The sequence below is a fragment of the Ambystoma mexicanum genome, chromosome 6p, assembly GCF_040938575.1.
Source record: "Ambystoma mexicanum isolate Mex_15411 chromosome 6p, UKY_AmexF1_1, whole genome shotgun sequence".
Classification (NCBI taxonomy): Eukaryota; Metazoa; Chordata; class Amphibia; order Caudata; family Ambystomatidae; genus Ambystoma; species Ambystoma mexicanum.
In genome coordinates this window covers 227803755-227820985 of record NC_090935.1, presented here as the reverse complement: position 1 = coordinate 227820985, position 17231 = coordinate 227803755, and the positions used below count along the sequence as shown (strand labels likewise).

The following is a 17231-nucleotide window of genomic DNA, read 5'->3' as shown; positions in this document are numbered from 1 at the left end:
GGGGAGTCTGGGAGACTGATAGCAGACTGGTTGGTCTGTGTTAAAACCAAGGTTGCAGGCGACAACATGGTATGAAGAAATCTGAAGAGAACAGTGTGTGAAGCGTATGTGATGAGCGACGTGAATATAATTGAACATCCAAGAAGTGATTGAACTTTTAAAGCCAAGATAGATACCATGTACAGAGTGGTCCGGCGCCACGTGTGTGCCCATTCAAAGGTCTTTGTTAGGTATCCAACTGAGAGGTTGCAAACGTAAATTGTGGATTGTGAAATCGAAGTGGTCCTTCAACGGGTCAAGCTAAACCCTGTGCACATTCAAAAGCCTTCAATAGCTAATACGAACTGCAGTTAGTCTGAGCCTGGCTGAGGGAGACTAATTGTGTTAGAGAAAGGATCTGAGCCCAGCTGAGGGAGATCCAGGGTGAACCACGAGTTGCCCGAGAAAGAATATTCTATGAACGTTGTAAAGTGGGATGTGAGACTGGAATCGGATCCAAAGTAACGAGCATTGAAAAAAGGAATCTGAGCCCGGCTGAGGGGGATCCAGGGTGAAGAGTGAATTATCCGAAAATACTTGTGAGTGGAAAATAACTTTGTGTTTTGTTTTTGATACATGAGACCCTCTGAATCAAGAGACTTTGATAAGTAAAGAGACTTGGGCACAGAAGGCCGTGATGCTGGTAATGGAACTGTATGCTTGTGCCAAAGAAACCATAGTGTGTGCTTTGCTCGAGTGAACTGCCTTGTCCCATGCTGAAAAAATGGGGAAGGGAGGCCAATGGTCTAAACATCCTGCTGGTCCAATAGCACAGCCAGTAAAGTGCACGCTTTGACATCTGTGCAGAGACTGCTGATGCAGGATCAAATCCTGGCAGGGCCAAACTCAGCCTTTCATCCTTCCGAGGTCGATAAATGAGCACCACACACTGTGAGTAATAATAAGCAGAGCTCAAATACCTGAGGGTTTGTAGCGCTATATAAATGCTAGATTATTATTATAATTATCCTGACATATAATTTTGTGAACACTTGTTTCTTTTTCATGAACGCTACCCCACACTATTTGTATTTAGAGGTAAGGATTGGCAATAGTTTTTTTAGTATAGGTCCTTTTATTTTGTCGAGACTCCACTAGGACTGCATTATTATTATTTGATGGTCGTAGCTTGCTTCCATCTGTAGATTTAGGATTAGATAGGTGTTTATCACTTGTTGAAGTTCAATAAACACCCTTGAACTGTGGTCACTAGTGTCTACTATTGATACTATGCCTTCCTTACATAGCATAATTCCATTAACTGGCGGACCGAGAAGTCCTACACACGATTTTCCCCATTAGGGCCAGGTGATATGGTGAGGGGAGCAAAGCAAGCAGGATACTGACCAGGATGTCTAGAGCGGAAAGTACTCAGCTGCCTATCAACAATATAGTGGGGCCAGAGGGATCGGTACTTGTGAAGGAGGAAGATATTAATGACAAATTTGCTAAGTTTTACTCAACATTACATTTAAATAACTATAGTGTGTCAGAGGCTGATATCCCAGATGCCTATCAGGCATTACCCTACCTGTATTACCGTCAGAGGGGGCTATGGGCCTGGAACAGTTTATCACAAAGGCAACGAAATCACTAGCGTCAAGTGAAGCTCCCGTTGTAGATGGGCTGGGGATAGAGTTTTACAAAGAATTTCTGCATGACCTTGTCCCCCAGTTACTAAAGGTTTCGGAAGAGTCCCTGATGATGGGTGTCCTTTCCCAATCTATGCACTAAGCCCTTATTGCTGTATTATCAAAGCCAAACAGACCTACCCAGGATGTGGCTTCATATAGGCCCCTGTCCTTGATTAACTCTGATGCAAAAATATTTTCTAAAATCTTGGCCACCCAATTGCTTCTGCATAAGCCTTTTTTAGTGCACCCAGACCAGTCCAGATGTATCTCTACCAGAACCACTGCCTATAATCTGAGATGAGCCATGGCGCAGATAAACCAATGGGCTAGAACTCTGGCGGCGTCCCTGTACGCTGAAAAAGCTTTTGATTCAGTCTCATGGTGCTACTTAATCCATATTCCTCATTGCTATGGTATTGGTCCCATTGTTTGTGCTGTGTGAAGTTGTTATACTCCGACCCAATGGCCAGCTTTGGTACCAATCTAACCTTGTTGGCCCCATTTCCATTAGGGAGATGCACCAGGCAAGGATGCCTTCTCTCTCCCTTGTTATTTGCGGCACATGATGGAGCCGCTTGCTACACTGGTTTGGGAATCTCATGGGTATAGACGGCTCAGGATTGCAACTCCGCCCCAAATCATCTCCCTATATGCAAATGACACATTACTTTATGTTCGTGATCCTAAACAAAATCTGGGCCTGATCATGGCAGATATACACGGCTTTGCACAGATCTCAGGGTGTAAGATAACAACGTTAAGTCAGTACTTTTCCCCCTTATACCTGCTACTGGGCAGTGGGTCAGGCTCAGAGGGTTTCCCTTGGCCTCCCTTCACTTCAGGTATCTGGGGATTTTGATTTCCCAAAATAACAGTTCATTATACGTGGCCAACTACTAATCATACCTACTACAATTCTAAGCTGTCCTTAGCGGCGGGACTCCCGATTTCGATGTATGGCCGAGTCACGTTGCTTAAGATGGTGGTCTTGCCAAAGCTGCTTCACATTTTTTGTAACACTCCTGTATGGCCTATAAGGGCTTTTAACGCCAAGCTTCTATTCGTTGGCGACAGTGTTTGTGTTGGGTGGGGGTCCACTAGGATAAACTGGGTAAAACTGACTGAGCCCTATAAGCAGGGTGGTCTTGCGGCACAGATTTTGAATTGTATTACCTGGCCGCTTAGGCCTACTTTGCGGGGCACTGATATACTGGGGATCATACTACAACACACCTTCCGCTTGAGCGGTATAGTGAATCGCCCACAAACCTCAAATCAATCATATTTAGTGACCATCACATGGATTCCTGTAAGTTTGACCTGGGTCGGACTACAGTCAACAACCTGGTCGAGAATATTTCGCAAATTGGAGATTCAGGTACCTTACCATAGGGCGGTCCCCTTGTGGAACTTCCCTGACATTTCCACCACATTTGATAGATAGCTTAGGAGGTCCTGGGATCCGTTGGGTCTAATGACGGTGGGTGATATGTTTATAGAGGGACGCTTTGTATTATTTGATGACTTCTCTGGCAGATTGGGAGGTGGCGACCTCCATATTTTGTATTATAGCAATATCTGGAGGGAAGTGCCCTTCACCTTTTCGGAGAAAAAAACATTACTTTCACGAGTCTTCGAGAATACGAAAAATAAGAACTGGAATTAAAGCTGAAGAAACATGCATTGTGTGTCGGAGGTACCCGGGGCTCTCCTGCGTCAATAACCAAGGAGGGAAGGAGCGTTTGCTGCCGTGGTACTGTCCTTGGCTCCTACAACATTCCTGAGCCACTCTACATACCTCTATTTCCAATACTGAGGCAGTGCAGTAGCATTGGTTAGGGGATTCCATGTCCTCATGCCGAGTAGTGCCAAGGCATTTTGGGGTAATTCAAATCTGAAACCCAGATAAGGCAGTATACAACATTTACTCACAACTAACATAAAGTCAACAAATTCGGATGTTTAATCAAATCTGGGGCTACAGTGGAAATATCCTTTGTTCCATATAGAGAAAAATCGAGGAGGAGTCCCTCAACCTCACCCTTATGGAGGTTCAAGTCACTGACTCTTGAGCCTCAGCTCAAGAACTATCCAGAGGCTTTAGGCTGCCACCTCGTGAACACACAAGTGGTTATTCTACTGGGGTCTGCATCCTATGGGTCTCCTTATTGAGTATGAATTCTATGATCCATCACCAATGACTATGCTGACTAGGGATGATGGGAGTTGTAGTCCAAAACATCTGGAGAGCCAAAGGCTGCTGATGCCTGCTATACTGTTTCGACAGATAGTCATAGGGGAACTGGTCAAAAGCAACAGACACTTGTAGTTTTCCAGGGCTATCAGTCCATGTTGTCTTGGTATTACCCAGTGCCAGTGTGACTGTATCATCATTTCACCCAAACGTGGGGTAGAGAAAAGATCATACATTTTCAGGATAGAGACCAAGAAGGTGGTGCGCCCCAGTGACAGAGGGTGAGAATTTGGAAAGCTTGGGCAAAGATCTCAGTGCATCATCATAGATCTCCAACATTTTTTGGGGTGCCTAGTGGTGATGCTTCAGATATCACGTGATCTGATAAATGGTTGTCCCCACTCAGTCACATGTGTGACCAGTTGAGAGTCAAAGGCATGGGTAATATTGGGAGTGCCAGGCCCTAGGGACCCTGCCAGGTTTAGCAATGTCAAGGCCATTTATGAGGCACTGCAATGTGTGTCTGTTATCGCTGGGTAATTTCCTGTGCGGTTTCATTGTTTGCACCTCTGCACTACACATTGAACAGCTGATCTTTGGAAGGCAACAAAAACCAGAATGGGTGTAGTATGACTTAAGTTCCCATGTGTAGGGCTGGTGATGTCCCTCTGTATTTACAGAGGGATCTCAGGGATTTTGCCCCAAAACTAAATATGCTCAGCCTCTTTGCAGGTATCCTACTGCACCTTCACCTTCTGGCAAATATGAAACCTACTTGATGTCCAGGAGTGTTTTGCCAGAAGGTGATATTGGTATTGTCTGCTGCGTTATCTTTATGCAAGCATTCAGTGCTTGAAGTTTTTGGCCTTCTGAAGTGCTTGGCAGTCCATCTTAGATGACCGACCTAATGGAGCCCCATCATACCCAAATAGGCTGAGGAGAGACTGCCAGGAAGGCAAGTGCTTCATGCAGGCAGAGATTGTATGATTTATAGGGGCAGGTTGTTGATCCACAGATTAGAGTGGTTTTATGGATTGCTACTTTGGTGCCCGGTGAACGGCATGTTTAGAAGGGTTTGAATATTCTGAGGATTTTGTGCTTAAGGATCTGTTTTCCGGTGTGAGGTAACACACCAAATCTCTTTTTAACCATTTATACAAATGTGTATTTAAAAATGTATGTTCATGGCTCTACATTTGGAAGTATGGAATTTGTAATGGCCAAGCCTATGCAGATTTTTGGTATTGACTATAAGCCACTACCATTTAGCATGAGGTTGAAAAGCCTAAATGTTACCTCTGGTGAGAGTGCCAATACATTGTTAATTTTTCCCTTGCCTGGTTTATTGACCTTTCCCAGATAAACCGATATCCGTGGCCTTATCCAGGATGTGATTCTCTAATGTCCCCTTAAGAGACCTTAACCATCTAAGGCTGCCCAAAAGGCACCCTATTTCCTGATGAGTAACCTCACAGAGTGTGTTAGTTCAAATGATTGCTGGTAGTTCAGGGTGTATGGCTATAACCTAAGTATGGAATGGTCTGTTGTACCCCCATAGATGTTTGTACTGGATTTCCCTTACAAATTCAGGCTGAGTGCAAAAGCTACACTTTGGCCTTCCAAGGGTGAAAGTATTGGGATGGGTCCCGGTATGCCAGAGGTAGTCTGGGGGTCCACCCGACTCTCAAGGGTCCAACACCCTTCCCCTGAATAAACGGAGTACTCAGCCAACAGCAAGTAAGAACTGTGGTTTATTACGAAAATCCAACAGGGATCATACAAGACAATCAAGATTATCCAGTACTTCTCAACTTTGCAATGCATGCTCCCCAGTTTTGTTGTGACATTATATCATCACCTGGGCCCTTCCCCAAAAACCTATCCCTGGTGGGGATTGGGTGCCAAGTGTGGTATCCCTTATGGATGTACCCTATAGAGGTTATTCTACTGGTCCATGCATGTCAGGCGGCTGGCCTGTCCCATCCCCAAGAAACTATCTATTACATTGTTGCAGAGTAGTGGGCTTACCATTGGTTCTTGCCCCTTGCCATCCACCCCTGGTTTTCAATTTCGTGATTGGCTAGAGCTGATCTCCCCAGGCCAGGGACTCGATTCGGTTCGCAGCTCTCTGTGCTCCTCTTCAAGGTGATGTGAAATGTCTCTGTGTCTGTATTGTATCCGGTAATGTACCACCTTTTCCTCTGAGAAGGCATATCCACATTTTAACACTTGTTTCATTCTTCGTCTGGGCTACTGGGATCGGCTCTCCTTTCCCACTGTGTCTGAATGCCTATTTTCTGGCTGAGTTGCATCACATGCTTGCAGACCACACAATCGAGGTCTTGAGCCTGAATTTATGAGGATGTATTCAATTTGTCTGCAGCTGGTCCCTTGTGGAATGTGACCGGTTATCTCTAACATTGACTATGAGCTTGCTTCGTGCTCCATGCAGCCTGAGCCATCTCCTCTTGTCTCATGCTCTGTGGCTTGATGCCTTCTGTAATTTTCCTTAGACTTACAATATGATTTCTACATGCTCGTGTTATACTAGGTAACCTATAAGTTAGTCACACATGGCCCTACTAGGCTCCATATATACTCCTGTCCTGTAGTTCCATAGGTCCATAGGGTTATTTGTCATAAGCATCTGCAAGCTTCCTCAGGATCTCTTGTTGCCTTGCGTTTCTGTGTTACTGCATTTGGCTAGTGAAAAAATAATAAAGCTTTGACAGTATGTATATGTATCTGTCCTCTAACTATGGAACTGTGTAAGCATGTTCTTCATGTATGTGATTGTGTGTTTGTGTAATGTGGTGCAGGACTGCAAGTGTGCTTCATGACTAACGCTGCAATGTCGTGGTGTCTCTAATGACGTCAGCACAATGGCTTTGTGGTGGTTAATCGAGTAACCTCCATTAAAGTATTTCCATCCAAAATCTCCACTGAATCCCCTAGACCTGCAAAGAGATATGTACTAGATAAGGTCTGTAGGGCTGACTGAGGGGATACCTTTCTGTGTACATGTCAGCCAGTGGTTCACTTGGGATTCGTCCAAAATAAGATGGATGGCTTTGAGCGTTCCTGGCTCTTTGTCCTGTCATGTTGATGGGAGTGAGAAGGGGCTTTCCTGGAATCCTCTCTTCACAGGTTATATAGGTGATGACCTATATGGTTATGGCTTTTAGCTTTCTGGGGTTGCAAACCAGGGCAAGATCTTCAGTATCTGAAATCTGAATGAAAACCCAGGAAGCTGCCGTGTAGATTTTAAATGTGTTGCTCACCAGTGATTGAGTGGACCCTTGTGACTGAGTGGCAAACAAGAAATCCACCTCTCTTAATTGAGAGCCGAGTGTTCACTCAGTTCCCGAATTTCCCACAAGAGTCTGGATCCATACTTTAGTGAACAATGGAAGTTGAACTTTGGTAACAGGCACTGCGAGAAAATAAAGCTCTGTTGATTGCCAAGACAGATCATATGAAGAGGCTGTTGCAGTGTTATCAAACACCAGAATTGTCACCATTGCACCAGCTCCCTGTTGCGTGGGTCAATGGGGCACAGCCAGATAGCACATTTTAACGATATTATGCTCTCATTGAAGCCTTTCTGTTCTTCCCTGTATGGGCCAAAAAGAAAGAGCCAAGAGCACCAGGCTACTAATGTACCGGACAGCTTCCAAGACTTCGAAGGACAAAAAGCAATGAATAATCTGTGAGAGAGCTGTGAGGGTGCTGAAAAGCCCTGCTCTTGTCTGAACTTGGAAAACGTATTCAACCCTGATATCATTCACTTATAACACCTATTCTCTATGCGTCTGGCTGGCATAGCCCATTTCATCTTTGAACTGAAGGATTATAACCATCCTGGGTAAGATTGTCTTTGGTTTTGTGGCTTCATGGTTACCTGGTTTGTTCCCTGTGCATCGTGCATTTGCCGGCCTGTCCCAGGCCCACCTCTCTCTACTCCCACTGCCTGCCCTTACTGCTGCTGATTGGTCTGTGTCGGGGACACGTGACCAGAACTACTGGAGGGGATCAGAGACCTATTCTGCCTGCCTCAGGCTCCCATTGCCCATTGAACTGAGGGCTGATATACCTCCTGGGTAGGATTTGTGTTGTTTTTTGTGCACTTGCCGGCCTGACCCAGGCCTGCCTCTCCCCACTCCCGCTGGCCGCCTTTACTGCTGCTGATTGTTCTGTGTTGGAGGGCATGTGACCAGAATGCCTCATCCTTAGGAGTTCACCCAGGGCAGCCTTGTCCTGGGGCAGCCTTGTCCTGGGGCAGCCAGCTAAGGGCAACGCAAAGGGTGTATCCTTGGGTGCCTCCCTCACCTATTTGCCTGTTCGCCCTGTACGCCCATGTCAAGGCAATACCCCAACTCCTTTCTACAGCAACATGCAGTAAAGCACAGCCAGTACTGTGTATATTGATTCCTCCGCTGTTACATTTAGCCACTGTATTGAATCTAGGTGTATTTTGAACCCTGCCACTGTCTGAAATCTAGCTGCGCTCTTGGCTTTAGCCACTGCATTGAATCTAGGTTTAGTTTGAACCCTGACATGTTTTAACCTAGTTGCACTCTTAACTTTAGGCACTACATTGGATCTAGGTGTCATTTGAACCCTGCCACTGTCCCAAATCTAGCTGTATTCAATCTAAGTGTAGTTTGAACCCTGCCACTATTTTCAATCTAGCTGCAACCTTGAATTTAGGCACTGTATTTAATCTAGGTGTATTCTGAACCGTCCAATTTTTTAATCACGCTGCCCTCTTGACTTTAGCCACAGTATTGAATCTAGCAGTACCTAAAAACCTTCCACTATCTTAATTTTGGCTGCGCCTTTTACTTTAACCACTTTTTGAACCCTGCCACTAATTTGAATCTAGCTGCGCTTTTCACTTTAGCCACTGTATTAAATCTAGCAGCACTTTGAATCCGCCACTGTTTTGAATCTAGCAGTACTCGGAATCCTACCACAGTCTCAACTCTAGCTGCCCTCTTGACGTTAGCCTCCATATTGAACCTAGGTGTATTTGAACCGTGTCACTATTTTGAATCAAGCTGCACTCTTGACTTTAGCCATTGTTTTAAATCTAACAGTACTTTGAATCCTGCCACTGTGTCAAATATAGATGCACTCTTAACATTAGTCACTGTATTGAATCTAGGTGTATTTCGAACCCTACTAGGACACACGTTAAACATGTCAGTGGAAGATAGCCACATGGACAAGACACCCACACGCATCTATCTGCTATTATACAATATACACTATTTAAAGGCACATCGCACAACTCCTCTGCCATTAGAATGCAGTTATGTCCCACTACAAAAATTCCATCTAGCTGGACTCATAACCAGTCTCCTGCACTCACATACTCCCCTGAAAACCTCACAGTAGCCATCCACAAGCCAGCTCGACATGGGTCACTAGCAGGGACTTGGCCACCCCTATCCTGCCTTCCTATTGGTTAAAATGCACATATGCATTCTAAACTCCTCTGATGAATGTTCCTATACATAATAGCGAAAAGAGGCTATACAAATGACAAATTATACTTCGTTACTTCACTTCCTGGCCATTGGAGTTTAGGTGTTTGTCTCTGGGCAGGATTTACAGCCCCCAGCTTCCTATGTTCATACTCACTATGACCCAACATCTTCACATTTGGCTCCTAAGCCTGAAGCTTCCCTATGGATCATGTTGATCGTGACATAGCTATTGCTGCCTCATTAGAAATCAGGAACTGTCGCTGTTGATTCCTGCCCTTCGAGGATCGTAATCATTCATGGCTACCTGGAGGAGCCCTCTGAAGAACTGTACCTGCAAGGTCACTCCATTATAATAAACCTCTAGGGAGAAATCCATATCATTCGGAAGAATTTCCCTATTAGCAACATTGGGCCTACACCTAATACTGTGGGTACCACATCATCAGTTCCAGTATCCCGGCAGTCAGAAGCAGGTCCATCTCTTCCATGGATCCCAAAGAGAATAACACTCACTGAGTGGATACAAATCCCTTTAACACCCCAGGGCGCTAATGGTACGCCTTGATATCTAACAGACAAGTTCAAGTTTGATGTTGACTGTGACCTTAACAGGTGGGATGGTAACCCTGAGCCCTTACAGACCTTGTCTACCCACAGTTTACTTAAATGTAACATGTGCATCCCTTACGGTTACAGAAGATAAAATAGTTTTTAGAGCATGTTGCCCTCTCTTTAGATAGTCAGAAAGTTTGGAACCCTGGGCCTAACCACAATAGGATCCCACATTCTATTCTCCTCGTTTGTTCTTCTCACACACATGTTTTCCATCTCTAACCAATCAGCAAGCTTGGACTGGAGGCTCTAACCACCTATAAAGCTGCATTCCATACACACTGGGCACTAGTCAAGGAGACATGGACAAGCCCTTGTCACAGGAAGACCAGATGAGACTTCCTCCCCTCCCCCCTGCACAAGATCGAATAGCTCTAGAGCCAACACAATCAGGCTTTATTGTGTGCCGGGTGACCTGTGGCCTCATAAGAGGCCATCGCCTTCGGCTTGAGACCACTAGCTTGGGTGGCATACACCTGGTACATAATTGAACTTCATGGTACGGGTTCTAAAGCTTCACAAATATGACTGCGTGGAGATTCCCTTGTTCAATGTCTTATCCTAAGAGTTGCCCTGGAATGCTCAGCCACTGCTGGCAGTATGTAAGCCTGTGGGCACCCGGTAGCATAGGTGTGGGCAAGTAACCTCCACCACATGAACCACAAGTTGAGAGAAACTGCACTAAACATTCCTGTACCGACCAGCCTGTACCCTGATGTTTCACGCGGTCTTCTTATTCCTGACATAGGCATGGTTATTATTTGGCAAATTTGTACAACATAAATATATTAATGTAAACATAAAACCGATCGTTTTTTAAGAAAAGACTTTCTATGAACAAAAAGATGGCATGATTTCATTTCATAATTAAAATAAGATGCACTCTGTTCTGTAGATTGAGCTTCCTGATTTGGGTATCCTGTTTAAGCTCCGGATATGGCACGAGAAGAGAAGCGCCTTTGCGGGCTGGCATCTTAATAAGGTAAGAGAAGGATGTAGGACATTGCTCTGCAAAATGAACAAGCGGCTTTCTGAGGAAGGCCCCCTGCTCCAGTCTCACCTTTTCTTCAATATTGTCTTCTCATGATATATTCCGCCAGAGCATTTAAGGGTCCGTGAGCACATTTACAGGTGCTTTACTCTAAATCTGATACTTCTTCTTATGATACTTTATCAGAAGTTTCCTTCTCCTGACACTATTGTCTGCACCAGCTGTAACCTTTACTTCTCATTCATTATACAGTTTATTTTATGATGAAATCTATGATAGAGCACAACCTGTTATCAAGATGTGTCTTGACAGAAATAGGGTACCAGCTTTCTTGAGAACATCAGCGTTTGGAAAAGTCACATTATTACTAAACATGGCTCATCAAAGGGGAATGCTTTTTCTAACCAGACTGGCTCGGGGGTCTTCAAACCTTGTCTGTCTATCTATCTATCTATCTATCTATCTATCTATCTATCTATCTATCTATCTATCTATCTATCTATCTATGTGCTGATAGAGCGCCAAAACCCTAGGTTTTAGACTACAACTCCCATCAAACCCAACTACCAAAATCAATAGTGATGAGCATGGAAGTCATAGTTGAGGAATAAGGAGAGCTGCAGGCTGCATAAAGCCAACAGACATGGTGGCGAATGCCGACTTGGAGCCACTGCAGCTTGTGAGGTGTTCTGTGCGGATGAAGCGTAGACCCCCATAGCTGTCTGCAATACTCAGCCTCCACTGCTGGCCTTCTTTCCCCCAGAAACACAAGGCTCTCTCTTGCAGACACATAGCAGAATGTCTTTTGTTTTGCCTAATGTAAAGCTTCTCACACTAACTCTTTGCTTCCAGGTCAGTTTCATCAAAGACAGTCCTTTGGATATGCTGTGTCTTTAGCACCCTTATCCACTGTATTTCATATATATTATAAATGCAGAGATACAGGACTAACTACTTACAACCTGTTATTCACACTTTAATGCCCAACATGAGAAATTATGTTGAAGGCAAAACATGGAGTAAAGTGCAATAGATGGGGTAATGAGGGAACTAAATCAGTGGTTGAAGTGAGTGGGAACTGTCAGAAACTGCATTGCACGACTTATATATTCCCACTGTTTCATGCAACTAATGTTGCAGTTCTTGAACTGTTATTTTGAAGCTATGGCATACATCTTCATTTTAATGGATTGCTTCCTTCAGGCTAACCTCTTTACTTGGGCTTGTGCTGAGTTGGTAAGCAGTGGTGCAGTGAGAAAGCTCTGCTTAAGAAGCATATTTGGGCAGTATTGCATACTAGTAGAGATGCACATATTAATAACATAATGCATCTCTTTGGCTTTTCTGCAAACGCCTCAGCAGAACCTTGATAGTCAAAGGAAATTGCTTATAATGTGTCATTTTGGATTCCCCTTTCATTTTTTTGCTAGCACATGTTTTGCTCACACCAAACCAACTACTCATAGACCACTTAAGAGTGATTATCAGCATCGCCAACAGCATCTCCCAGAGCCTGTACAGAGCAAGAGGGGCAGATTTCACTTAAGTAGTGTGCTACATCAAAAGGTTAGGTCCTATCATTGAATTTAGTTTTTGGCATACAGAGGTCACTATCTCACTAGTTTTGTTTAAAACTGAAAGAGTGTGAAACAACTGTTGTACAACAATCTATAATATCCTGTTAGGGTTGACGATGAAAAACAATGCCAATAGCCACCTCCCTTGCACTTTGCGTTTGATGAAGAGTACAGTTGCAGAAAACAGATGTCGATGTCGAATCTTGGATGAGATTATTTTGGAAAATCTTTAATAGCAACACTGCAGGGCGAACACAGGAATGGACAGCAGACAATCCCCACGCAATCCCAAATTGTGTTACCCTGCACCCTTACCAGCAATGTTTCACAACGTGCCTAGTATTCTGGCGGGTCCGAAATGATTCAATACCTTTATTCAACTCATAAGTAAAAGGCCTAACTTTCCCTATCACTAAAGAGAATGCCCTACCTATCTAAGGAAACTAAAGGTGCTAATCAATTGTCAGCAGTTGGATGTCCTCCATCCAAACTAACTCTATATGACCCCACCACTATATTTAACTACATTAAATATGCCAAGAGAATATCTTATCTTCACCTTGTCTTTTTTGATCTTCCAAATAGGCTTTTTATTAACAGTCTTTCTCTATGGTCGAGCTACTTCTCTTTGGATATTCTTTGAGATCAATGCCTTTGTATTTTCTGTGGTTCTATATTTACAATAGCTTCCCTCCGGTCCTTTCTCACACTCTTGTCGTCACTTGTAAACTCTTTCCTCTCTTTTCATTCAGGCTTTTCCTGAGGTGGATTTATCTTGACCCCTTTTTAGGCCAGCTTCGCCATAACTTCTCTGTTTTACAATGTCTCTTCTTTTAATATTTTTCATACAAGATTGATATATCCAGTTTCTCATCACATATTCTTAGGGTAGACATGCTCCAGCTTTCCATTCTGAGGTCATAGGGTTTCTCCCCTTCCTCCCTGGGAGCTTGTTTTCAGTCTCTGCTTGTTCCCAGCTGGTAGCTTAAGCCCCTCTGTTACAGGCTTCTCACTTCTTCTTTTTACTGGTTTTTCTTTTGGTGTCTCGTCCTTAGGACTGGGACAAGTCTCTCTCTGCATATACTAACCCTCTTCCCCATTAGGGTTATTTGTTACTGGCTTACAATTCTACTTCCAAAGTCGTTAGTTTCTTGTCCTTATGACTGGGACGAGTTTCTCTCCTTGTATAATAACGCTCTTCCCTGACCGGGATATTAGTTACTTTTTCATAACTCATTATGCAGCCTTAGTCTTATTTTCTCGTCTTTCAGACTGGAACATGTTTCTTTGGGTTTATAATGATTCCCCAGTGGCCTCCCGCTTCTCGCCTTCTCTCCTACTCATATAGGTCTCTTGTTTTCGAGACATCTTCCTTTTCTCTTACAAATGCATTTCCTTCATCCAACAGTACAGCTGCCGTTTTCCAACTTGTAATCCCATGTATGCGGCTATGGTAGATGGCCTAGGGAGTTCCTCACAGGAACGGGAGTGTTTGTCCCCAAGGGGGGAGTCTCTCACAGTGAGGTTCCACTTGCCTCGGCCCATAGTGAGGGTCTTGCGGAGCTTCTTGGGGGTGGGGGGCGGTAGGTTGCTCACGCTTGGGGAGTAGAGAAAAATATCTGCGATGAGTCACAGTACATTGGGCCTTGTTACAATGTGGGCGGTATTCCGGCGGTACTTCCACCAGAATACCGCCCAGTGGAATTACTGTTACCACCACTTGGTCTGACGGAATTACAGCCGGATTACAAGTGGCAGTGGCAGAGTTAATCCGCATTTTCTGAGAGTCCATTGGACTCTGTGAGTCAAATTTAGTGGAATTACTGCTGGTGAAATTACCACTGTGGCAATTCCACTGTTTATTGCTGATTTTCAGCAGTAAGTGGGAGGATTTACCTCCATCACGATGCTGGGGGTAAATACCCCACTCCAGGGCCATACTTGTAGTTTGGCAGTATGGGAAAAGTGGCAGTAATTCCGTTACCACCAATTATTTTCCACACCGCCATACTTGTAATGAGCTTGACTTCAATGCAATAAACAGATGATTCTATGACTTCACTAAGGAGGGGTTCCTGCATCCCAATTAGTACAATGGACCTCTATGAGGAGCCAGAAAAACCTAGACACCCAGGGTCACTTCTCCAATGTTCAAAAGATAGCCATTACAGTTGTGTACTCTTGATACAATTGAGAATCACACTCATCTAACAGTACTCATTTCTAATGGCTTCCGTTTGTGAGACATGACTATATATTTGGTGGTGTAAAAAGTAATATTGCCAGGTTAGCAGAATATAAACCTATGAGCAAACAGAGCATTGTTTGCCAAGTTTCATCTCTCCATTCTGACAGCAAGGACATCATTCAAAATGGAGTCTTTTCCTAAACTACGTTAGGCCCTCTTCTAAATATAGAGGCCTAGTCTTTCTGGAATCAGCATCCTCGTCTCGTTTACATTTTGATTCACCTACAATTATATTTTCCATCCGCATTATTTAGGTTTTCATTTGCATTTTTCGCCAGGGTACTCCCTTATTTTGCCCATCCCACCTCCTTGCCAGTCTATCAGCCCCACAAACAGCCCCTAACACATGCATTGCTCGTGGATCCCACTCTCAAGCCCAAACCGCACCTGGGGTCACAGTGCCATTGCTTTTTTCCATGTCTGCCGCTGGGTACATTCATACATTTGAGACAGTGAATGTGGTTTGATACATATGAATTGATCATGGGGCGATGACAATGGAGGTCATTTCCCCAAGACAGAGGATGCAGAGGTCTAATGCTTGTTTCTTGTGTCTCCTCCTGGCGGCCTGAAACACAAGTATTAAGGGCATGGGCTGTATACTGTTATGAATTCGAGGTGCAATATGACCAATCCCTTTTACATGGTGGGTTCCGTAAGAAGAGCTTACTGCCGATGCAGGGTCTACACCATGCTTTGTTTCTGGCTCAGTTCTGTAGCATCTTTAGCACAATGTGATCTATGAGTGCATAGATCACACATACAGATTTACCCTGATCATGATTTGCTTTCAGCATTTGTTGCCTGGATACATCCAATTATCAAATGAATGAATTCATCTTTTATAACGCACTTAATACCGTAGACCAGTCTCTAAGCGCAGGACCAGGATTCGAACCTGTGTTGCTCTGCATTGTCTTGCTTCCAAGACAAATGCATTGCCCCTGAGCTATCCTCCTGGCATTGTTTTTAACAACCCATCACTTTTCACCCACCACTCGCAAGTGGCATAGATCTGCCCCAAAAACCCATTCGCATTTGACATGACTACCCTTAACAAATTCCTCCACTTCTCCTTCGTAATGGTTAAAATATCAGTATAATTATAACTATGAACAACACAACTAAGCACGTGACCATCTGATGGCTCAGGCACTCAGAAGATCATTAGCACTACGAGTGGTGTGCGCAGCCAACCAGGTGCATGGGAAGTGCGGCTGTGTAGACTGGTGCAAGTCCACATTGTTTTTTTCTCTGATTAACTGGCACATCCACAGCAATGCCTTTACCTTTTTCCTTCCTTGGCTCACCTACCCATCAAAATAAACCCTATTACCTACCCGCCAACCTGCACCGTCACATCTTCAGCCTCCTTCTGTGAGCACCATGAAAAGTGAAAAGGGACTCCATAGAGTGCCATCTTTCACTTCTCCCATGGCAGTCATGTTTGCTCTGCAGCATAATTGTTTTTGATGCAAAACTGCCCACCACATACTATCTACAGACCTTTGTGGGAAGGCCAGAAAATTGCAATGTTCTGGCAGCCCATTGGTCACTAGCACATCATAGCATGATACAAAGGAAGCGCTACCATGTACCTGAAATCAAAGTTCAACTCAGGAGATCGCTCTGGATATATAAGGCCTTGATTCGCAAAGTCACAAAGGAACCTTTAGGAACAGGATAGACAACGCTCCAAACTCGTTCAAAATCTTTTCGCGGCTGTTAAAGACCTAAGAACCACCCAGCTTTAGCCTCAAATATTACACTGTCTAAAACCTTAGTAGATAACTTGCCAATTTCTTTCCTGTGATAAAATTTATAAAAGTAGCATAGACCAGGATGGCTCCCCTCACATAAATTGGTTGAATCCATTTGGCAAATGTACACAGAAGCTGCTACTCTCCCAGTTATAATTTTGCCTAAGCAACAAAAGAGTGTTGGGATGAATCAGCTCCAAGCATTTATGTGGGGACATCATCTGCTTGAGCCTGCATAATTCCGGTTTTAGGCCTGGCCAAACCACAGAGATGGTCACCACGGCCACCTTGACCATCCAAGGGGGGCAGGTTAAAGGTGATCTTTTAGATCTGTCCACAGCTCCCAATACCTTTAACCATCAACTCCTCTTAGCCCAATCAGAATCACAGGGCTTTGAGGCACTGCCCAGAACTGGATCAGGTAATTCCTCGCAAAAAGGTTGCTATCCGTTGAGCTCAGCTCTTTCTACTCCACCCCCAAACTGTTCAGTTTCATGGTCTCCCAAGGCTCTGCTTTATCACCTCTGTTTTTCAATGTCTTCTTTTGCCCCTTAACCGATCTCCTTTACCAGAGTGGTCTTCCCTTTTTCAACTAAGCTGAAGGCATCCAAATCCTGGTGTAGCTATCAGGAAACGGGGTTCTCACATCCTGTAATGAGAGGGATTGCTTGACCTCTAGTAAAC

General features: G+C 44.2%; 1 protein-coding gene across 2 annotated transcripts in view; it reads left to right on the top strand.

Moving 5' to 3' along the window:
- LOXHD1 (lipoxygenase homology PLAT domains 1) overlaps positions 1-17231 on the top strand; it is a 1234736-nt gene that overhangs the window by 722282 nt on the left and 495223 nt on the right. For both annotated transcript variants that reach the window (XM_069626921.1, XM_069626920.1), the window contains one exon: positions 10867-10953. In XM_069626921.1, the coding sequence (XP_069483022.1) occupies positions 10867-10953 (87 nt within the window). The remainder of the gene's footprint in view (positions 1-10866; positions 10954-17231) is intronic.